Here is a 24,069-nt window from a genome sequence, read left to right as displayed (position 1 = left end):
TTATTTTATTGTTAATAATTTGGAGAAAATGGTCAAAATCCAAAATTTGCGTGACAGACTTCACCTATATGCTGAAAGTATTGCAGTACTTTCCTGACACTTATTTGCTGTAAGAAAAGTCAGTGAAAGTTTTTTGGAGGTTTCTGGAAATGTTCTGAAGTCTACCTTGAAATGTTCTGGTACTCTTCAGGCTGTTTTGAATTTCTTGGCCACAGCGTTCAATCCAAAGATTCTCTGTTAAATATAGGCAGTTGCCTACATTTTGCTGAAGTTCCAGAAAGGAAATTTCTGATTACAGTTTTACTCTCATTACTGAATCATAACAGTGAGAAGTAGTGGTATTATGTTGGGTCATAAATGTTGGATATGTTGTGTTAGAGGAAAAGGTAGAAGAAAGGTGTAGCATACTTTGAAGTGTTTGGTAAAAATGTCTCATGCTTTTCTTTTCATACTTTGTGTATCAGGTCACAAGGAGGAAGATGAAACGCCTTCTGTTTCTGCTGTACTGTCCCTGGAACAAACAGCTGTGATTCAGGAAATGGTAAATCAAGATGTACTTCCAAAGCTGATGATCCCCAGTCCTACCAGTGAATCACAAATGGTAAGCGAAGACAAACAAGGAGAAGCAATAAACTGTGCATCAGATGATTTAGATGATGATGAAGAGGAGGATGATGAAGAAGAGGAAGATGAAGAGGAGATAGAAGATACCAATATGCCTAAAGAAAATGCTGAAATGCCTTTGATATGTGAAGAAAAGTTAGACTCTATGGAAGAGCAAAAGAGTACATCAGAGGAATCTCCAGAAAGCTCTCCAAAGAAAAAACTTGTTGTGAAAATTCCAAAAGCAAGAGGTGAATCAAATGGTGATGTTCAGGAAACATTCATGTTTCCCTGTCAGCATTGTGAGAGGAAGTTTACAACAAAGCAAGGACTTGAACGCCACATGCACATCCATATATCTACTGTTAACCATGCTTTCAAGTGTCGATATTGTGGGAAAGCCTTTGGTACACAAATTAACAGGAGAAGACATGAGCGACGCCATGAGGCAGGGCCAAAAAGGAAACCATTCTTAACACTAACGTCATCACAACACTTGGATAATGTTGCTGATAACCAGGTAATTGTGGATGATGGTCTTAAAGATGACCTGAACATTTCCACTCTTGTGCAAGACTCTGTTGTCTTGGATTCTGAGAAAGTTTCCCAAGAAATGTCAAACTCCGCTTTTGCTGAGGAAAATAAGGAGCCCAAAGAATTGCATCCATGCAAATACTGCAAAAAGGTTTTTGGAACTCACACCAACATGCGGAGGCATCAGCGTAGGGTTCATGAGCGTCATCTTATTCCCAAAGGTGTCAGAAGAAAAGGATTCTTTACTGAAGAGCCACCGCTTCAGACAGAGCAGGCCCCACCAGTCCAGAGTATATATATAGCAAGTACAGAAATAGAAGAGGAAGGTGAAGTAGATGATGTCTATATTATGGATATTTCCAGCAATATCTCTGAAAATTTAAATTATTATATTGATGGTAAAATTCAGTCCAACAGCAGCACTAGCAATTGTGATGTGATTCAAATGGAGTCCAACTCTGCAGACTTATATGGACTAAATTGTATAATCAGTCCAGTCACGGTGGAAATTTCCCCAAATTTAAAGGTTACACAAACACATGTGAATGAACCTCCTAAGGAACCCTCTAGCGGTGGGAGCAATGAATCCAAAAAGAGGAGAACTGCCAGCCCTCCTCTTGTACCAAAAATAAAATCTGAAATAGACCCAGAACCTATAACTCCTACTAGCTCTTTAAATCTTCCTCTTAGCATTTCAACAGAAAGCTTACCTTTTCATAAAGAAAAAGGTGTTTATTTGTCATCAAAATTAAAACAGCTTCTTCAGACACAGGACAGTAAGAAGGTAACTCTGTCAAGTGAAATCCCTAAACTAGGACCTTCTGTTACATCATCACCTATTTTGCCTCCAGTATCCAGTAGATTTAAAAGAAGGACCAGCTCTCCTCCCAGTTCTCCACAGCACAGTCCAGTACTTCGAGACTTTGTCAAATCAGGTGAGGGAAAAACGGTGTGGAATGATAATATTCGGAGTTCAAAAATGCCAAAATTAGAAAGCCACAGCAACTCACCTGCTTGGAGCTTGACTGGAAGGGAGGAAAAAGAGACTTTGAGCCCTCTTTGCTTTGAAGACTATAAAATATCAAAAGACTGGACAGCAGCTCCAACTTTTGGCAATGTGTGCAACCAGCAGCCACTGGATTTATCTAGTGGTGTGAAACAAAGGTCTGATGTCAAAAATAGGAATCAGGTTCCCTGGGAATCTGTTTTAGATTTAAGTGTGCATAAGAAGCCTTGCAGCGATGCTGAAATTAGGGAATATAAAGAAAATTCCATACAGCCAACCTGTAGTGGTGTTAAAAAGAAGAAGCCAACCACTTGCATGTTACAGAAGGTTCTGCTGAATGAGTATAATGGAACGGATGCAGCCACAGACAGCACACTCAGTGTAAACAGGAGCGCAAGCCCAAGCAAATCCCTGGAGCCTCAGGCAGAACCTGACATGGATCCCAGTCTGTCCACATCGTCTTCTGTTGACACTCAGCCCCTTAGTTCCTCTGTTTCCCCTGTTCCACAGACATCTGCTGTACCTTCCATGTGCCAGCTGCCTCCTTTGTTAACACCAACCAATCCTCCTTCCCCACCGCCCTGCCTGCCTGTGTTAACGGTTGCTACATCACCTCCTCCCCTTCTTCCAACAATGCCATTATCAATTCCAGATGTCTCTGCCAGTGCCACTAACACTTCTTCTTGTCCATCGCCACTTTCTAACACTACTACCCAGTCCCCGCTACCAGTTCTTTCACCTACGGTTTCTCCTTCTCCATCTCCTGTTCCTTCTGTTGAACCTCTTATTTCTGCTGCTTCACCTGGTCCTCCTACACTCTCTTCCTCATCTTCTTCCTCCTCTTCCTCCTCTTTCTCCTCCTCTTCGTCTTCATCATCTCCATCTCCACCTCCTCTTTCTGTAGTTTCTTCTGTTGTCTCCTCTGCTGATAATCTTGAAAATACTCTCCCAATAATAAAACAGGAAGAAGCTGAAAATGAACAACAGAAAGTAAGAGAAGATCCTCATACTTCAGGTGAATCAGGAGTAGTGCAGGAGACATTCAATAAAAGCTTTGTGTGCAATGTCTGTGAATCACCTTTTCTTTCTATTAAAGACCTAACGAAGCATTTATCCATTCATGCTGAAGAATGGCCCTTCAAATGTGAATTCTGTGTACAGCTTTTTAGGGATAAAACAGACTTGTCAGAACATCGCTTTCTGCTTCATGGAGTAGGAAATATCTTTGTTTGCTCAGTCTGTAAAAAGGAATTTGCTTTTTTGTGCAATTTGCAACAGCATCAGCGGGATCTCCATCCAGACAAAGAGTGCACACATCATGAGTTTGAAAGTGGGACTTTGAGACCCCAGAATTTTACTGACCCCAGTAAGGCAAACGTGGAGCACATGCAGAGCCTGCCCGAAGATTCCTTGGAACCTTCTAAAGAGGAAGAAGATGAAGATCTAAATGATTCGTCTGAAGAGCTTTATACTACTATAAAAATAATGGCTTCTGGAGTAAAATCTAAAGATCCAGATGTTCGTATGGGCCTCAATCAACACTACCCAAGCTTTAAACCACCTCCATTTCAGTACCACCATCGTAATCCTATGGGTATTGGAGTTACTGCAACAAACTTCACTACCCACAATATTCCACAGACTTTTACTACTGCCATTCGATGCACAAAATGTGGGAAAAGTGTTGATAACATGCCTGAGTTACACAAACACATACTGGCCTGTGCATCTGCCAGCGATAAAAAGAGATACACACCTAAAAAAAACCCGGTACCACTGAAACAGACAGTGCAGCCGAAGAATGGCATGGTTGTTATAGCTGGCCCTGGAAAGAATGCCTTCAGACGAATGGGTCAGCCTAAAAGGCTTAATTTCAATGTTGAGATTAGCAAAATGTCCTCAAATAAACTAAAAATAAGTGCATTGAAAAAGAAAAACCAGCTTGTCCAGAAAGCTATCTTGCAGAAAAAGAAATCTGCCCAGCAGAAGGCAGAATTGAAAAATAATCCATCTGAGTCAGACTCTCACATCTGCCCCTACTGTAATAGAGAGTTTACTTATATTGGAAGTTTGAATAAACACGCGTCATATAGCTGTCCCAAAAAACCCATCTCTCCCTCCTCTAAAAAGAATTTTTCAAAAAAAAGTGCAAGTTCTTCACCTGCAAGCAGTGAAAAAGGCAACAACCAGCGCAGGCGAACAGCAGATGCAGAAATCAAAATGCAAAGCATGCAGCCTCACTTGGGCAAGACAAGAGCACGAACCTCAGGACCTGCACAAACCCAACTTCCCTCTGCATCCTTCAAATCAAAACAAAATGTTAAATTTGTACCTCCCATTCGATCTAAAAAGCCAAATTCATCTTCATCATTAAGGAACTCTAGTCCTGTAAGAGTGTCCAAAATGTCCCACGTTGATGGGAAAAAAACTAAGGTGGTCACTAAGAACAATTCCTCTGGAATCTCAAGCAAAGCATCCCGGAAATTGCATGTCAGAATACAAAGGAATAATAAAGCTGTTTTGCCAAGTAAGTCTGCTGTGGCAAGTAAGAAAAAGGCAGACAGATTCACTGTAAAATCTAGAGAGAGGATTGGAGGACCTATTACACGAAGCCTACAGCAGGCGGCAAATGCAGAGGCAGCAGAAAACAAAAGAGATGAAAGCAGTACAAAGCAAGAACTGAAAGATTTCAGGTAAGCATTTAATTTGAAGTTGAAACAACACAGGAACACGTTGCTTGCAGTTTTGGCAATTTTCTTGGTCTTTTTTGAGTTTCTCATACTTAAGTAAAAAAAAAGGTTGTGTTTCCTAAAACATGGTTAAGTAGCTCAGTCATGCTGAGGTATGATGTACATACTTGATGCATTTTGTCATGTTGTCATGAAATAATACATAGTTTGTATAGAGAATGTCTTTAATTATAAACTGAATTGAAAACTCTGGAAAAAATGTCAGTGCCTGAGTTCAAATAAACTTAACATCATTAAACTTAATGTTATTGGAGACAACAACCTTGTATTTGATATCTAACATGTATGGTGGCCCAAAATCATTCTAGGTTTAGTTTACGGTGGTTCACTAAGCTAAAAATAATGACTGCATTTTTTACTCACTAAAATAACTTGCGTTGTTGGTTTTGAATAAAAAGCATTCTCTGCATATCATATAATAAAAAAAACCATGACCAAATACTTCAAAAATGTATGTGCATACTGATTGAGTCAGATCATCAAATACTTAATATAAGGGACATAGACGTGTAAGAAAAGTTACATGAACATTTAAATTTGTTAGAAGTACCATGCTCTTATGTTTCAGTATAAATAAATTTTATAATTAAACTTCTATTTCTTTTTGAGAAAGAACATTTTAATCACAAGAAAGGGTAATACTTCAACAAATAAATAAAATCTTAATCTATATGCCTGAGTTCCGACTTACGTCTTCATGTAGTCTCTCAAATCAATAGGATATTTTGCAAACTGTTTATAACTTTTATTAGCATGCTCCTGCCCTGTTATTTTTGGAAACAGGTATCTGATTTGCCGAGTAACTTTCACAAAGCTCACTGGTAATTAAGAGTTCTTTTGGTTTTGGTAATTGCAGTGCATGGCTGTGATTAACAGCAGATTTATGGCTGAAAGTAGTATTTCTTTTTTTATCAAAGTAATGGATAGCGGAGGAGGGGGAGGAACTGGCAGCCTCCTTCAGAACAAGTGTCCCCTAGCAGAATTTGTGTCAAAAGTGTCAAAATCCAAACTGTTTGCAGCTTGTGTCTTACAGTGAAGGCCTCCTAGGTGAAAACTTTGAGGAAATACTCTGTAAAGTAAAGGTTCAATATAACACAATTATTTCAAAGTGCTAGAGGGGAATTTGACTTAAAATAGTCAATACCGAAATTAGGACGTGTTGGAGGAGAAAAACGTTACTGGAATTTGGAGACTAATGGTGTAAAGAATGCCTTTAAGGAACAAGAACTATCTACTAGGTCTGTTCTCTTGGGACATAAACGTCTTCATTTTACTTAATTCTCATCAGCTGCTCTCTTAGTGTTATGTGTGAAACTGTATTTTACATGATGCCAGAACAGATCAGTAGAATTTCAAGCCAGAATGACACATCTTTCCATCTAAATTAATCATTTGACCTTAAGCAAAATAACTGAGTAGTTAGAAATCTGTGCATATGGAAATTGTTTAATAGTATTTGGGGTAAATAACAGTTTACCTAGGGGTAAGATTTCCTTGACTGTCTCAAATGCTGTTAGTTTACTTTGGCAGCTTGCAGTCTTTACTGGTTTCATGAATAGTTATGCTACAATAATTCTTGCTTTTTGTTTCTGAAGTAATGTTCATAGATCTAGATTGTCTAGTCAACTTTTTTTATCAAGTGCATAGAATGAAGAATTTTTTTGCCTTCACACACTAATTTCAGGACAAGCTAACTTCGATGCTACTCTGTAGGCAGAGCAGGGTTCCCCCCCACCCCCAGGAAATCTTAATTCTTGATACTTTTTCAAGACTTGATTCATGTAATACTTGTCTCCAAATTCGTTTTCCACCTTTCAGTTTTTCTGTGTAAACATACTCCGTTCACAAATAGTTTGTTTTGTCATTTATCTTCAGTTTTTGTTTTTTATTTTCTAGGAATCTCCTGTAAAAACAAACCAAACAAAAAAATCCCTTAATGACATGGTAGAGCTGTTGCATGCTCAACTTAGGATAAGCACTACGACAATGGATGTGAAATCCACCAAGCTTGCGAAACCAGCTGAAGCTGACTCACAATCATAAAATTGCCTGCAGGCTTCTTGCTAATATTCAGTGTCAGGCATAGATTTTCTTACTTCGTGCTTGACACACGTGCTGGGCTACAGGATGATTCAGATAAAAGAGAAGGGTACTATTAAAAACAAAACAAAACCCACACAAAACCATCAAAAGAAATAGTGGGATTAACTTAACCGAATCTTTTGCTCTTGTGTTTGTGTAGATCCTGGGTTTGTCCATACCTTCATGAATGGCATACAGGCAGTTCAGTTGTATACTTGGCAAACCAGGTTCCTCAGTTTTGTCAGTAAATCAGTGTAGATTCAGGGACAACAAATGTTGCTGCACTCAAAGTATTTTTGTCATTTATTAAGTCTCTTAGAGCCTTTGGTCTGAATGAATCAGTAGAGGCCAACCTAGCATGGCAGAATTTCCTTTTCTTCTCACCTTTTCCTCACTTTCTGAGTCTTTTAGATGTCCAGCATACAATGGGAAAAAGCCTGATTTGGATGTTTTATGGATTTTCCAAATTCCTATTTATACACACAAATGAAACTTTATATAGCAATGAAATACCAATATCAATTTCTAAATACCATATATATAATGAATGCAGTGTATCTTTTTATCGATAAGAAGGCTAGACCAGGACTACATACCTGTATATTTTGAAAGTTAAATATATAATTACTCTAAAATGTCGTACACCTCTATGTAATAACTTAAGACAACAAATTGGTCTGTTGTTCATAACAGCTTTTTATGGAAATACAGTTTGTCATGTGTTCATATAGCTTTCAAGATTAATGACAGCATTGATGGAAAGTGACTAGTTTCTTTATACAGCCACCCCTTTTATTTTTTTTGTTCTTGACTTAAAAAGTAATCTACCTCTTAAAATTTGTAGTTTAATACTTGTTTGGTGAATTTGTGCCACTTTAACTTTCACTTTCACTATCATTCCCATTTTGTTACATTTCTGTTATGGGGACTTTATGTTGAAATATTGTATAAAGCATTTGTAGCAAGTTTAAAAAATAAAATATTTAAAATTATTTAAATTGTTTTGGACACTTCAATTGTACTATATGTGATTTACATTTTACATTAATTTCATTTTGTTTTCATTTTGGGTTGTTAATCTTGGAGCATGTTCCTGTATTAAAGTTTGCTGTTAGTTATATTGTTTCTTCTATTTGAGAGTGATAAAAAGACTATTCTAATGAAAACATTAAAAATTACAATTTGACATAAAAGTGGGGTTGTCATTGCTTTTGAACATTGTAGCCTTGCTGAAGATACTGTAAATGCAGGTAAGCAACTGAAGAGGGATTTTTTCTCCTCCAGCATGCAATACATCTTGTAAGTTGCAGATGTATTAAAGAGTCTCTGTGGTGTTGCAAGCACTTAATGACCAACTAGATGGAACTATCATGACACATTTTATATAACTGTAACCAATAAAGTAAACTTTTTAAAAACTTGTGGGGAATTTGCCTTTTCTATGGAAACCAGATGTACCAGGAAAAATGAAACGATTTACATCTAGAAGGAATTAAGTGTGCTTGCATCCTTTACTTGTCTACACCCAGTTCACTGAAACAAATTTATACCCATTTTACATTTCTGAGTTAGTCTTAGATTTTTGTTTTTTTAATTGTGGACACAGTTAATAAATTTAAACAATTTTAATTACAGTTACACACACCATTTAAACTTTTTCTGATATTATAATGTTCTATTTTTATATGCTTTAAACTTGTAAAATAGTTTAATTAAAAAAATACATGTAAAGAATTTTGGCTCTGAGAATTTTGGAATGTTGTATTCTACCACCAAGATATGCATTCTGCCTCCGGCAGTGGAGCCAGAGGCATCTGTGTCCATATTAGTGTGGCAGTTGGGTGGAATAATGTAACATCGTTAAGACTAATAGTATTACAGTAGCCAATTTCTTAGCGTATTCACTACTAATCCAGTAGTAAGTTAATATTTTCTGTAGTTGTCTATTCAAATTAATACTTCTGTTCAATTAAGATTCTTTGGCCAGAACTCCCCGTTTATTTTCTCATGTGATATGTCATTCCTTGAACATGTTACCCTCTCCATAACAAAGTTTTCCCTAAATTTTAATGGATGGGGAGAATCTGGTACAATGATGCAGAAGTTCTAACATTGTTCATTGAGTGTTTTTGCAGGCACATCTACGTTGTGGTAACATACACTGCAGTTTGATAGTCACACCATGATTAAAGAGGTGAATTCTTAGTCTAGCTTACAGCAGCAATTGTATGAATTAGGTGGTAGGACAGCCACAGTGAAGGTTTTTAGTATTGATTAGATTTTACTATATTTACCGAAGTGAAAACATTTTGTTTTGCATACCCATAGGTGTATTTGGATGTTTTATAAGAATTAGGAAACATGAAAACAAGGTAAAAACTATCCTTTGAAGTTTTGAAGTTACTTAAGCTGGGACATACACTTATCCTTAACTAGTTGTTTCACATCTTTCTTCTGTTACTGACAAATGAAATACCAGTTGGTGTTTGGTCTTACTGAAGTCTCAGTATTTTGATCACCTTGCAAGGATTTATTAGAGATGTCTAGCAGTGAACTGATCATAAATAAACCAGCTTCCTTCCCTCATTCCTTAATATTATGGCAGAAATCCTGTTGCCATTGTCTTTACTGTTTCTCTGCTGTGATATTAAATCCTGTTGTGTCCTAAGGATGTTGCCACACTGAGATGTTCACACACATTCATACATACCAGTTCTCAAGTGAAGTGTTCAGATGGAGATCTGTATTCCAAAATGAAAGCTAATCATCAGGGAAGAAGTTTCATTCCTAAATAGGCGACTCATCACAGATAGGAAATGTACAACTTTTATAGTTACTGTTACTATTGCATCTCATCTGCATAATTGAATTTCTATGGCTTTTATAATTGCCTCTTTATGATCTGAATGCAACAATAAAGCTGTAACGATGCCCACAAAGTGCTGACATTTCTTGAAATGCATCCAAACAGGCAATGAAAACAATTAAACTTGTCCTGTTTACAGAGACTAACTGATGTGCTGGTCAAGATCAAATGCAGTGTCAGTTTAATAAAAACAGTAACGCTGAAGTGTGTATGGAGGTGGGAGATCTAACACATTGTATTTTACCTTTTTTTTTTTTCTTCTTTCCATTATCCAGTTTGCTAGAAAGAGTTAAAACAAGCTTGTATCAGAGAATGTCTCAAATGTGTTCAATCCTAGGCATTAAAAGACAGTCCAGGTGATGCAGCCAGGCCCCCTGCATATAGTGTTTCCTGACTTGCTCTGCAAGCTCCTGACCCTTTGTGTAAGCTACCTGTACTTGATTTAGGCTAGTGTATTTGTTGGCATTTTGTATTGTAAGCCTTTTATTTAAAGTTCTGATTTAGTTCCTGATTATTTTCTTCAGGGAAATGTCATAAAAAACTATATCCTGGCAATTTGATGTGTAAATTTTTAATTTCAAATGTCAAAATGAATAGCATTCCCTTCACTTACTGAGATTTGTGACTTCATTTCCAAAATTATGGGGCCAGTTCCAGCTTTTAATGGAGTCAAGTTCAGCTATGTCTTAGTTGCAAGTGATAACCTGTGACAGACAAATAGCTTGTGAATGACCTTAAAAAGAGAACTTAGAAGACCTTACATACTAATTCTAGCCTTTATTTACTGAATGTGCGATCTGCATGAGTCATGTGATACTCTACTTCTATTCATTATGAAAATGAGCTAAAGGATAGATTCTGAACAACACGTGCATGCTGTTTTGGATCTGAGCTTTGTGGTAAGTGAATTATGAAAAAGAGGTAAACTTCCACATCTATTGGTAAAGAATTGGAAAGAAACTCTTGGGACTAGCATGAAATTTCATAGTAGTAACCGAAGATATTTTGATACCAATATAGAGCAAAGCTGATTTTGGGTCACCCCTATACAATATTTAAAAATAGAATATTAATACTTGTAGAATTAATACCATATTGTGTTTGGTGTTTTTAAGACATAGCGGAAGTTTTGAAAAGTGCTCAACAGTTGGATGCACAAATCTTACAGAATTTTAATGGGAACTCTGTAAAGCTTCACCTACACAGCCACAATAATCTGAATTACCTTTTGAAGTGGATTGCTTCACCTAAACTTTGTGGATGGACAGTTATCCAATATCTAGTGACCTGAAAGCTAAAGGCTACTCAAAAGAGATGTCTTGGAAAACACTTGGGAATAAAGTACAAATCCAAATGCTCGAGATTTCAAAAAAGCTTATATTCAGATTGCAGTAAAAATCCGTAGTTTCCTGTTTATACGTGCCATGTGCATTTTAATTATATAGTTGCATACTGTATTTTTTTTGGTAGAAACCATGTCACTTCATAGGGTGGAGCTGGTCTAAAAGTGAATAGCAGCTCTCTAATGGAAGAGGGTATGTGTAGCACCTTCCAATATTTTTTCAAGAGTGGGAAGGTGAGGAAAATAACTATTTAAGAGCAAGATGCAAATAAAACACTATAAGAAAGGCATGGTATATTAAATGTACCGTTAATGGTCCATTTTACGCACCAAATGAGACAATGAAATATGTTAATGTTATTAAAGATGGGTCTATATTCCATACGTATGAATGACTTGATGTAATTTCCTAAGCTTTTTTTGGGATCTTGACTTTGCAATTTAAGTAATGTCTTATAGGTATTTTTTGAGTGAAATTAATACCAAGGTAACACTCGGTCTGTAGCTGAAGTCGGTGCTACTTTGTGCTCATCACTTACAGTCAGGCAAGGGCCCCACCCAAACGTTTAAAATGCAAATAGATTATTAGACCAAGAGTTGGAAAGGAAGCTGTACCAACAGCAACAGTAAAGCGTCCAGTGTCTAATATGAGATCACTGGCAGAACTCAGAACGGAACAGGAGGGATTAGAGTCCTATTCTGTCTGTGGACCACAGTCTCTTCAGCTACTAACTACTTTTAAACCTCTTCCCTAGTTAAGAGGAAGCCTTATTGCTATTGAGTCACCTCTGACTACTGCTTCCCATGCATACTTTTATGGCTTTTCATTCTCATTTTGCTGATCCTGCACATTTACTTCTCTTTGTAAGTCTTTAAAAATGCTTTTGGTAGAGTGTACTTTTGAAATCATGCATTTGAAAAAGAGCATTGAAATACTGCTGGGTTTTTTTTCAGATACAAGGCAGTAAAACACAAACTCAAAGGGAAGCTTGAGCAGGCATCAAGTTGGAGGTAGGCTTTTTTTTAAGAGATAGGTAGCTGCTTCATTTTCCTAATTTATTCACAGCTCGAGTGGTTTGTGGAACATAGTATACTAATCAGCAACATGCACTTTGTATCTGTCTCTCTGCTTATTTTTTGTAAGACACTTATGTTTCACAAGCCAAATAGGGTCTCTGAGTCATGTTTTGGATGACGGTACTCCCAGAAACTGCCAAAGGGTTGTGAGAAACGGCTTTGATTATTCAGTGGGTGATGTTCCATTTTTCAGAAATACAGGCTCAGCATTCGGTCTGTACGGTGCAAGGTGGTATTACACACTGGAGGTGTGCTGCCTTTCAGATGAACAGCAAAATTGAGACTTGCACTACTCATAATGGCCTGTGTCAGTCAAAATAGAGTAATAATCTGATATCTGGGCCTGTTTCAGCAGAGCCTGCCTCAATTCCTTCTGCAGTTTAGGCAATGCTGCTCAGCAAAGTTAAATGCCTATAGTGAAGTAAATGCAAGGACTTTTTTTCAGGGAAGTGATACTGTCGAGAACGCAGAGGATGCGCTACCTGCTAAGGGCATTTGAAGGCCTGGCAGCAAGTGGAAACGGAAGAGAGCTCAGTCTGTTATCCTTGCTGCAGTTTGGTGTTGAACCGTGAGCACTGATGCTGCTCCAGTGCTGCTCTTGGAGGGAGTTTGCTTTGGAAGTGCTCAGGCAGACTGAGCAAACGCACTCTTGTGCAAATCGTGTGTGCATAGCAGTTAGTCATGTTCCAGCTGTGACTTGATGGTAGAATTTATTTAGCATTTCATTTAGGTACTGTGATTACTGCTACACATTGCAGTGTGGAAGGAGGTAGGAAGGTGAGAAATAATGAATTCTTCCATCGTTGAGCTGCTTTGAAGAGTTGCACACTCAAACTCCGCTGTCACTGGAGTTTGAAGTTGTATTCCCTATTTCATTATGGCAAATGCTTTCACTCGTCTGTCTTTCTAAATCAAAAGCACATTTTGTCCTGTGGTTTCTTTTCTATGTAATGAGGTGTGCAGGCCTGAGGGGTCATACTAGTTCTGCTAGCCTTCAGTAATCATTCTGAACTCACTGGAGTAACCATGTCTGTATAAAGCTAAATAAAAATCAGCTACAGTCTTCCGTATGTGTGATAAAATTTTCTCATGCTTTTCCTCTGTCATGAATGTGATTCAATAGATACAAACTTTTTATCAAATTATCAGATTAGATTACTTGACAGTGTAGAAGATGTATTTGAGTACTGCTATTTTTAATCCAACATTCTACAGCTTTTGGCTTGCACAATGCCCTGTGCTTCTTTAAAAGGGCAGGAAGATAAATTGCTGATGTGATACTGTTCATCTAAATTTATAGACCTAGACCAAGATTTCTTGAAAGTGACTAATAATTTTTTTGAGCTCAATTTGGAGTACCATCAAGGAGACTGATTTTCCAAAAGAACTCAGTAGCCATCCTCAGTGCTGAATTCCTTTAAAGTGGCTACTTTAGATCGCTAATTGCCTTTGAAAATCTAGTTATGTTTAAGTAAAATGGTATTGACGCATTAATTTTAGATAGTCCCCCAGGTGAGCATGGTGTGAGATTTTTTTCAACACTTCTCAATGTTGGTTTGGTGTTCATCACTGAAGTTAATAGTGGTCTGAAGCAGGATTTCACTGGAAGTGGAACTAAGTCAACAACGAAGAAACTTGAACTCTAGAGCACATGCGTGAATCAAAACAATTTTTGAGTTATTCTGGGGGAGCAGTGCTACTTTAAAGGTATTAAGTTCTTTGAGTTAGAGTGTGCTGCTGTGTATCTTCTTGAAAGTTGAGAATGCAAAGGATCTCAATAACAGGTTTTTCCAGTTTAGATTCACGAAAGGCCTGACCATAAAATCGTAATATTCATGTTGTGTCCTTTAGCGTCACATGATTGCAAGATAAAATCCTGACGTGTTCCAGCTTTTTCACCGCTTTCATAAATGAACGCACAAAAGTCTCAAAATAGCTGCAGTAGAGCACACTAAGATTCGTTTTGCTTTCTGCTGCTCCCCCATTTTTTATACATAGAGGCAGGACTCTTCCACAGAAAAGGGAGACATCCTTCTCAACAAAATTTTATCCACAAATCTTTTTGTCCAGCTAAATATTTTGTTTCACTTAAAAAAAAAAAAAGTTCATATAATTGGTGGTTGATGTTTTTCCAAGTCCTTGTTTTGTGTATTTACTTTCCCATTAAGCAATATGCTAGTGCAAGAGAGTACATGCCAGTTAGGTTAGCAACACAATGTTTTAGTTCTCACTGAGAGCAGAAAGCCCAGAAATCTCATTTATCTGTGCCCAGAAACCCCCTCGCTTGCCTTCTGGCCTGTAAAATTACCTTGCCTAATTCTGCAAAGCCAGGAATTCAGGCTTAATCATCCACACCTCTTTATCTTTTTTTTCCCAGGCAGTCAATTATTTTAGAAGTCAGTCTGTGTCAGCTTAGACATTGTTTTATATAGGAGGAGTAAACACTTTATTGATAGGGTATGTCCCTGACATGTCTATTGTTAGGAGATGTCTTGGGGGGTGTGTGTGTCTGAAATTTTGGACCACATGCATGGGTTTTTTTAGATTAGGAATGTAGAAGTATATGCCCTGCAAGAAAAACACACTTTAATTGAGGTAAAAATGTGAACCTGAATTACCTGAATGTTTTATCACATACTGCGATGACTTTGCTCTGTTCACTGGATTTCACTGGTGTGGCCAGCAACCGTATTGGATCACTGCAAGCCTTCATTCCCACAAGTAACATGGCTTATTTTTCTGGGACATTTCTAGTGAACTAAACTAACAACTTGGAAGAATGTTAATTGCACAAGTATGGTAGAAGACAAGGTAATTTGCATTAAAAATACCAAATGTGTTTTGAGAATGTCTGAGGGAAGGGTGTGTGCCAGGATCTGGCTTTTTTACCAGCCTTCTAGTTTGCATGTGCTGCTTACTTCAAGGTTTAGTGGCCTAGGAAGGTATATGGAAGTAGGAATTTGATTTAGACAAATAAGGTGAAACTTCTTAAGTATTCAGGAGACAAATTACCTTGGGGAATAGTAATGCACTGTGATAGGGGAACTTTTGCCATTGCTCCTGCCTCTGCTTTAAGACTGCAGATTTTCTGGGTGACTTTGGCAAATCACTTCTTTCCTTCTGACTCAGTTCTGCATCTGAAAAATGGGGATTACGGTAATGACTCATACCACAGAACACTTTCAGATCCAAGGATGGAAGACTGTAAGACCTGGGTTTTTATTGTAGCGGGTCTCACCAAATTAAGTGATTTGTCTCTCCCTTTAGTTAAGGTGTGCTTTCAGTTGAGAGAGAGAGAGTTAGGCCCTGTCTACATGGGGAAAAAAAAACAAGCATCATTTAACTTTTGTGTTAGCTTTAATTTATGGTATAGCTAGTACATTTACTGTTTATTCTGATTTAAAAGTCCTAGTTGACAGAGAAAACTTAGTGTAGACAAGTCCTTCCTGCTGCCTAACATTTGGTTCCTGTGCCCTTTTCTTTGCAAGCATAGTATGTTTTCTGATGCTATTCCTTTTTTTTTCCCCTTTTTTTTTTTTTCCCTTTTTCCAGCAAGGACTGTTCCTAAACAATGGTTTTGACAGAGCTGGATGTAGCATGGGGTGTGCTGTCTGTCCTCTGTTGTTTGGTCCAGGATGTGGGCTGTGCACCGTGGTGTGATGGGGCTGGGGTACAGCCCCCTTGCCCCTTCCCGATAAAGTCCTTATTGCTCGGCTGTATCAGCTGAGGGTGTCTAAGAATTCTTTTTCTTTTGCCTGTCTCCAGTTACCCCAGCACGGGTGATGGTGAAAGCAGGTGCAGAGTGACAGCACTAAAAATAGCAATCTCAATAACTGTTCCTACATGCGATGGGGGTACTTCAGCTCCCCTCCCCCTCTGAGATTAGCTTCTCTTGCAAACCCAGGGAGTTACTCCTAAAACCTCCAGGCATCCCTCCATTTCTTTAAACAGGCTCTTTAAAAATAGAATTATCAATCCACTTCAGTTTAATATCGGTACAGAGGAGGGCACTGATTTCCTAACTGCTTTCACAGAGCAAACATCACTGCTCTGCCGAGCTGCATGGGGAGCAGTTGGTGCTTTGCCGTGTGGTTTCAATGCATGGCTGATTGAGAGCAGAATGCAAAGGCAACGTTAAGAACTCTATTAAGAACTCAATTTCTATCTAAACAACAATGGCTTTTTATCTTGTTCCTCTTATCCTCAACTTCCGAATAATAAGCCAGTGATCTATTAGCTTTAAAGCTAGATGAAATTAGGTGGTGAAAGATCCCTTTAGCATATTGGTTTTCAGGGGGATGAGGGGTGTGCATATGAAAATGCAGGTCAGATTTTCTCAGATACTTTGTCTCTTTGGATTTGAGGGTTTGGTTTTTTTTTTACGTTTCCCACAGGATCTAGGCATTGGCTCACTGCATGCAGTAACACACAGATGTTATTGATTACAGAAGAACTGTTACAAGTCATAATTAATTTTTTTACATTAAGCATTACTTAAATGGAAACATTCTAAATAAAAAAACTAAATTTTCTCTCTTCTAGTTATAGTAAAGAACTGAAGCCAAACTAAACTTATTTTGGATCTTCTGCTGTTTCCCTTGGTAACAGTCCTTATATGGGACAACAAAATCTGGCTTTTGTTGACTTCCTCATTACCACTTTCTGATTCTTACACGCTAGATGAATGCTTCAGTATTAAATTCACAAAGGCTGGAGAGTAGGATTTACATATAACAATAACAAAACTTTGGCAGACTATTTTAACCACAAATTTTAATTTGGAAATAATTGAATTGCTTACTTTTCAAAATTTCTGTGGTTTTGTTTTTGTGTTGTAATGGAAAATTTTGGACTTCTTTAAGTCTAACTTGCAGTTACACTGCACTACAAAATCTGTATGTAAGGACAAACAATAACTGAAATCTTCTTTAAAGGGTGTATATTGAACCCTAAAAATAACCTGGAGGAAAACCTAACTTTTAACTTTTCTTAGACATGCTGTTATGTAATAAAATTATATTTCAAAAGATGTTTCCTTGGAAGAACATAAGTAGTTGGTTTTGATTAGACTTTTGAAGAATTTGCATATAGAAGGTAGGTATGTAATTACCGCAAGTATGGGGGGTGCACAGGTGCGAGGGGGAGCAGACGTGTGTCTGCAGGCACCGAGGAGGTACAAGTATGTGCAGGATGGTAAAGATGCTGAATTTAAAAACAAATAGGGGATTTTTTTATCTTTTAGTGTAAGGAAGTTTAGCTTGGGTATGCATTTGAACTGAGATTGTATGTTTAGAATAGGGCATAAGCCTTTCTACTTCCTTTGCTTTGACTCGTGTTTTCAGGCTTTCTTCTTGAAATCACAGTCAACAGAGATGTAATACTGTCATTAAAATCTCTGATTTTCACTTTCACTTTGGGATTCTTGGAGTTAGTCTAAAATTTGAAGTGAAATAGTGTATCATCTGCCATAAAGGTACTGTAGCAGTGCTCACTGTAGTGACCCATATGCGTCATTGTCGAGTCTGCCAATGCTATAGTGGCAAATGTGTACTGCGACTTTGACCTTGGGAAAAACTACCAGATGTGGTACTATGCTGGTAGAAAGTAAAATTCCTTTGACGTAAATATGTATTTTAAAACCTGATACGGACTGTCCTGAGAAAATAGACTGCGGCTCTTTCAGTTGTTCTTTACGTAACTGTGGATTGGTCTGTCTGTCCCAGTTGAACGGTCTCTAACTGGGACATCGGGTGGGAGGCTGGATGCTAGTTCCAGTTGACATTGTCTGTTTCCTACTGAAATAAACTAACAGGGTAAGTTCAGAACAAGGCAAAAAAAAACCCTCTTGCCTTCAGAAGTGGCTCTCAGTACTTGCAGTGTGGGTGGAATGCAGGGTTTCTTTCTCATCTCTTACTAAAGCCCCTATAGGGCCCTAAAGCATGTCTCTGCTGTTTTTCCCCTGGTACCCTAATGCATGTGTATGAGTTTCTTCTGCCTCTTTGTACAGTTACAGACTCCGCATGGCCTCTAGATGTCCCTCCTCCTCTTCGCATAACACCAGCACCAGGCAAGGCAAGAAATCCAACTGCACTGCATCCCACTTCTTCAAGGAATAGACTCTTCTGCATGTCCAACCAAACCAGGTACAGCAATGCAGTCAGGCGCTGCCACGGGAGGATGCGCAGAGCTTACCTATTTTGTGTTTCTGTGGGCAAGGAGCACAAAGCACTTTACAGATGTTATCCGAGCCTCAGAAAACCCACAGTGTCGTTGCTCTTGTTGTAACTGGTCACTGATAAGAAAGTAGGCGTGAAGGGGGAGAGCAAGGTGCCTTATGTCAGAAATCGGGCCTCTCAGTTAAATCGAGCACAAGGGACAAGGTCTTCTCTAGTGATGCATACTTACATCCTCTGGATCAAAAGGATCTGTTAGGGCAGAGTCAGCTCGTTAGCCTCATGGAAAATGTAAGGAGAGTTTTCTTTGGTTTATGAGCTTTTAAGACCTGAGGTGTTGCTCCTCTGAATCCTGTGGGGAGCTTGAAGATGGTGGGAATTTTTGTAAGGATGGGGTTTGTCCCCATTTTGGAACAAGCGCTATCTGTATCTGATCGTAGTAGTGGGCAAAGTGCTTTGAGATCTTCTAGGCTGAATGGGTAAATGCTGAACAAATATTAACTCTGACCAAAAAATAAGCCTAGGAACATGTCTTATGGCTGGCTGCTTTGGTTGAATACCAGAAGCTCGAAGACCAGTATTACAATGCAAATTGCTGTGCCAGGATAACATACAAAAGCATTAGTTGGGATTGTGGCAAGATAAACTGGTAAAATGAAGCAATATGGGCTTGGACAAATTAACAATCTGGTCCAGTGTTATTGGTGAAGCTGAATTGATTTCCTCTGGGTTGACTTTAAACAAGACACTGTCTTCTGCTCCTTCATTTCCCCACCTGTAACATGCAGATAATCACCTCCTTTATACTGATGTAATAGCTAAGGAACATTATACTTACCTGTATAAAGGTAAAGATGCTGCAGCCTGAAATTTATTCTTTGTTAAGTATGTTCAAAAAATAACATTTGGGGGAAAAGTTAGTAAAATTCTGAAGTTTACTGCCTCCCGAATAAAGGGAGTGGTTGCTAATGAAATGTTAACATCCCTAACTGCGGCATAGACCATTTAGTTGTGGGAAACCCAAGCAGAAGTTAAATTATGGGCATCTCCTTCCTGCGCAGCACTCGCTGAATGACTTGTCCTGCTTCCAGGTAATGGGGCAGTTACTCTGACTGCTTAATCTTAAAGCTGACTCCGATTAAATGCAACTCTCTGTGTATTTGCAGGTACTAGGACCTTTTGACTGGAAAAGGTGAGGTGAATTAATCCTCAAGCATTATCCTCTCCTGCTTTTTCTCAGATGAGGTGAGACCGGTTCCTCCGTAGATAACAGGGACAGCGGTTTCTTCTGCTGGAAGCAATGGCATGCTTCTGTCATGTTGTCCTTCCTTCCAGAGGGAGAGGGAGAGAGCGCAGAGCAGGGCTCCTGCCTTTTCCAGAGTGATGGAACTGTGGATGCTGGTGAGAGGGTGATCTCACGGTCCCCTACCGCGTGGAGTCCACGCATCAACAGCCAGTGGAATAGCATGGAGAAATGTTCAGACATTTGCAGGCAGATTAACTGTGTTCAGAGGGTTGATGGGTCTGGATGAGTCTCCTTTTTCTGGTAGAACACCGAAGGGTTTAACATACTATGCAATTAAATTCTGGAAAGACTGTTACATCATTTTAGTTTCTACTTTACATCCTAATGGGTAAAGAACTGGGCATCCCACAAAAATCCACTGAAGGGAGTGGTAGGTTTGCTGAGGTTTCCACATCTGAAGTCTGTGGGTACCCCAATCTCTTGACTTTGTACCATTAGCTTTAACGGGCATGATGTCATTGCTTTCAAAGTGCATCAGGACCCACATTTTTTTGGAAAACCACCTGTTAAGTGATCTCAGTGAAATGCACTGATAGCCCAGTTTCATAAAGGGAGAAGCATCCATTTCTCAAAAGCTGCCATTACATTTGTTGCCAGTCTGGTACTCTTGTTACAGTCAGGATTTATTTCTTCAGAGAGAATATCAAACACGCATGTTGCTGTGCAGTATCAAGCAACACTTTTCCTTAAATACGGAGCGTGTGTTTGCGACTCTCAATACAAGCATGTTTAGTTTCAATGGTGTAGAGAGGGCATCCAGGAAGGTAGCTGGCAGCCAGTAAAGACAAGTTGTAGAAACATACAGGTCAGTTGGTAAGATGCAGTGCAAAAAGGTCTCTTACCTCTTGCTCCAAAATGGTGACAATCACACACAGGTGCATCATCTGGCAGGGGTGCTTCTGCGGGCCCCTGCAGATTTCACCTCTGAGATGAAGGGTTCCTTCTGTCAAGACAAGGTTTTGCAGGATCCCTGCTAATGTAGTGTCCGGGTTTGGGATTTTTCAAGGATGCCAAGGGGGTCGATTGTCCTATTTCCTCCCTTATTTCAGTCAGTTTATTCCTCCTCTTGTCTTTGCACTCCGCACAGATAAGCACACATCTGTGTATGCACACATTAGTGGAGAAAAAACAAGTGCCCGGTCGATACTCCTTCCCACCATCCCAAAAAAGTCAAAAAAAGGATCAATTTTATATATATCTACATATATACGTATGACATATATATTAATATATATATGTATTAAATTGCTGAAAATAGTTAATTTTTTATAGTTTTGATGAAAATCAAATTGTTCAAAATGAATACAGAAGCTTTAAACTAAAAACACTGGGTTTGTTCACTGTAAAAATGTTTTAGCTACATGTTGTTTGAGTTGGAAAGAAAAGGTCTTCAGAATCTTGTATTATCTAACTACAGATTTTTTGGATAAACCCCTCTTGGAGGCTTTCTAAGTGCAATTGTGGTTTGGGGGAAGGCTGAGATGCTGAGAACTAGATGAGCCATAAAAAGCGACATCCCCTCCCATGTTGGAAGTGGTGCTTCCAGTTCAAGACTGTGAGACCGTTGAGATGGAGGCTTTCTAGGGAGAGCTTGTGCCATTGCTGGCTGCTCTGTCTCTTTCCTAGAGTGCAGAGTCTCTAGAATTTGTCCCCTCTTGAGCTTTTTGCTAGCAATAATTTCCTCTTGAAATATGTGATGTACTAATTTGAAACGAAGGCTGAAATTTTTCATAGCAGCCTTGGAAGACTGAGATTCTCATTATTCTTTAAAACTAGTCGGAAGTGAGTATCCAAATCTGCTAGGCAGCTTGGTAAATCTTGGTCAAATAGCACAGAAATTAAGTTTCCTGGCCTTATGTCTATCTCAAAGAAGCTGGTGTGCACACACAGCTCTTTAATCAGTTTGGCTCTCTTTAGTTTTGCATGTTATCTTTCTTTTTATTTTCTCTCCACATTTTTTCCTTCCTCTCATCATCTAGTATTAGTATGGTAAACCCTGTTCTTTCAAACAGGAATTATCTTCCTGTGTGTCTGGACAGCATCTAGATCATTTGACAAATGAATATACAGAGCTAATAAAACCCAGCTCCAATACACTCTGTCTTAAAGCACCAATATGATATGCCCTTGATTTTCCCAGTGCAGCTTTGTTAGACATTTTGTCGAAGATCACATTTACTGTATAAATTTTCACTGGTCACTTGAGGATTGTTGCTGAGGAAGAGCTTTCTTGCCATGCAGCCCAAATCCCCCTTTAAACAATCAGTTCTTCTGAGACCCACTCAACTTCCAGCAACAGGAAGTTAAATTAAGTACAGAGTTTCTGGCACGGATGCTGCTGAGTTTAGTGCCTTTAAGGCATACCAATGAGGTTATTAGAGATCACGTTTGTGCAATTTATTTTTGCTGCTTTTTTTAGAGTGGTATTAACTATAATAACTGACAAACTCAAGGAGAGAAGTGTGTAAATTGTTGTGATATACAAACATTTTTCCCAGAGAAATTCTGGTTTATCACACAAGCCTGTAAATATGTATTTACAATTTTAAAAGCACGTCTTTATGTCCCTGGTTGTAAATGCTCCGTTTTTAAAATTTTATAACATGTGTTACTCAACCAAGAGACCCCAGCACACAGCTTTATATTGTACTGGTCTATTTGAAGGATCCATTACGGTCTAAGCTGTGGCAGAAAAATATCCACCCCACTGACAAGAAATAACCGATGGTTGCACCAGACTTTTCATCATTTTCCCTCAGATAACAAATGCAGGTTTTTTGGGAGAGTGGGGGAGTTGATTTTTCTTGCAGAAAAAAGAATCAATTCAAAATGGTGTCACTTCTCTGGAACGATGAGGATATTTTATTCACAGTAAATTCAGGAAAGTATTCCTTTTTTTTTTCAAGGCAGAATTTCACAGTTTTGCAGCAAATTTTTAACCTCCCCCGTGCCTGCTGATGAAACGTGGAATTTTGCCCTTGACTAATATCACTAAGTTCTTGTGAAAATTCAAGGAGAGGGTGGGGAAAAAGCTCAGGTTTTGCATGTAGGAATTTGTGAGGCTGACACTGGTAGCTCTGCAGTGCTCTCATGACAATGCTGATACTGAGAAGTTCATTAAAAATAAACGGTGTGGAGATGTGGCATTACCTGGTTGGTGCTTGAGTTCTGAACATTGCTCTGGAAGACTGAAAGCTCTGTTGTCTGTCTGCCATGTAAAGAAAAAGAACAACAATAAACTAATGTGACAAACCGCATCATGGAAATATTTATTATTATTTCAGCAAAGGAAGTCTTCAAGGTGGAGATCCAAGGTATTCTAGCTCTGAAATGGCTGAATGGTTTGGGTTTTTTTCTGGTGGGCAGCAGGAGAGGAGGAAGGAGGTAGAAATGTCACCTTGGTCTATCGAGCTCCATGCATGCTAACAGTAATTACGGCAGACCGAGCTCTCCTGACAGCTTCAGACTCTGGGTCTGCATGCTTGGATAAGCAGCACACAAGCCCTTTGTAGTTTGGACTCTCCATTCAAAGCCAAACCTCTTGTTGAAGCGTTGCAGCAATGTGGAAGCAACATAATACAATGAACTTCAAGGGTTGCTATCCCCTGTCAGAAGGTGAAAGTTTGAGCAGGGCATGAAGTGGGAGGGTTTTTTGCTTCCTAGAAATGGTCCCAGTTTCATTCATCTCTGTTAAAGGATATGCTTCATCACAACACCTTGAGGGGGAATTTTATACCTTGTCCAGGGCTGTAGGACTTGGCACTTTTGTAAGGGAATTGCTGAGGGTCGGTGGGCAGCCATTCATCACTGGTGCTGCATTAATTCAGCCACATTCTTTAAAAAAGTAGCAGCTACAACAAACAGATTTGGGAACAGCTGAAGTATAGGTATTAATATTAATTTCATATAGGCTAAAAATGGCTCTTTTGCCCCAGAAAAATCTGAAGATTTCTTACGCGTTATAAATCTGACCTGTTAGTAAAAAATCACTGTTGTCACCATTGCATGTTATTGCCTTGCCTCCAGCAGCCTAACAGTCAGTCAACCTCCTCTTGCAGTGTTGCAGCCTACCTGATTTTTATTAAATGGCATTCAGTTTCAGTTAAGTTTTGAGTGATCAGATTTTCCTGAACTGTAATTCTCTCCCTGCATGAAATCTTCTGAAATATTCTTTAACTAAATAGCTACATACTTTTTTTCATCTGTCTGTGCTGTCACATGAAGCAGCACTAATTACGTCTTTTTATAAGAGCTGTGGCGTTTTTGGAAGAAGACTACCTTCAAAAACAGGTAAGGAGAAAAAGCTTTCTCATAACGAAGCTACTGCCTT

General features: G+C 38.7%; 1 protein-coding gene across 7 annotated transcripts in view; it reads left to right on the top strand.

Moving 5' to 3' along the window:
* PRDM2 (PR/SET domain 2) overlaps positions 1–22,996 on the top strand; it is a 74,612-nt gene extending 51,616 nt beyond the window's left edge. For 5 of the 7 annotated variants that reach the window (XM_075172638.1, XM_075172637.1, XM_075172640.1 and 2 more), the window contains 3 exons: positions 465–4,836; positions 18,268–18,403; positions 19,600–22,996. In XM_075172638.1, the coding sequence (XP_075028739.1) occupies positions 465–4,836; positions 18,268–18,376 (4,481 nt within the window). In that variant the 3' untranslated portion in view covers positions 18,377–18,403; positions 19,600–22,996. Of the gene's footprint in view, positions 1–464; positions 4,837–6,789; positions 8,169–18,267; positions 18,404–19,599 lie in introns of those variants that run through there. The other 2 variants (XR_012677101.1, XM_075172639.1) reach the window with 2 other exon arrangements.
* Positions 22,997–24,069: the final 1,073 nt, after the last annotated feature.

This window comes from Calonectris borealis, chromosome 23 (genome assembly GCF_964195595.1).
Source record: "Calonectris borealis chromosome 23, bCalBor7.hap1.2, whole genome shotgun sequence".
Classification (NCBI taxonomy): Eukaryota; Metazoa; Chordata; class Aves; order Procellariiformes; family Procellariidae; genus Calonectris; species Calonectris borealis.
The sequence above is the reverse complement of the archived record's forward strand: the minus strand, read 5'-3'. Positions and strand labels throughout refer to the sequence as shown.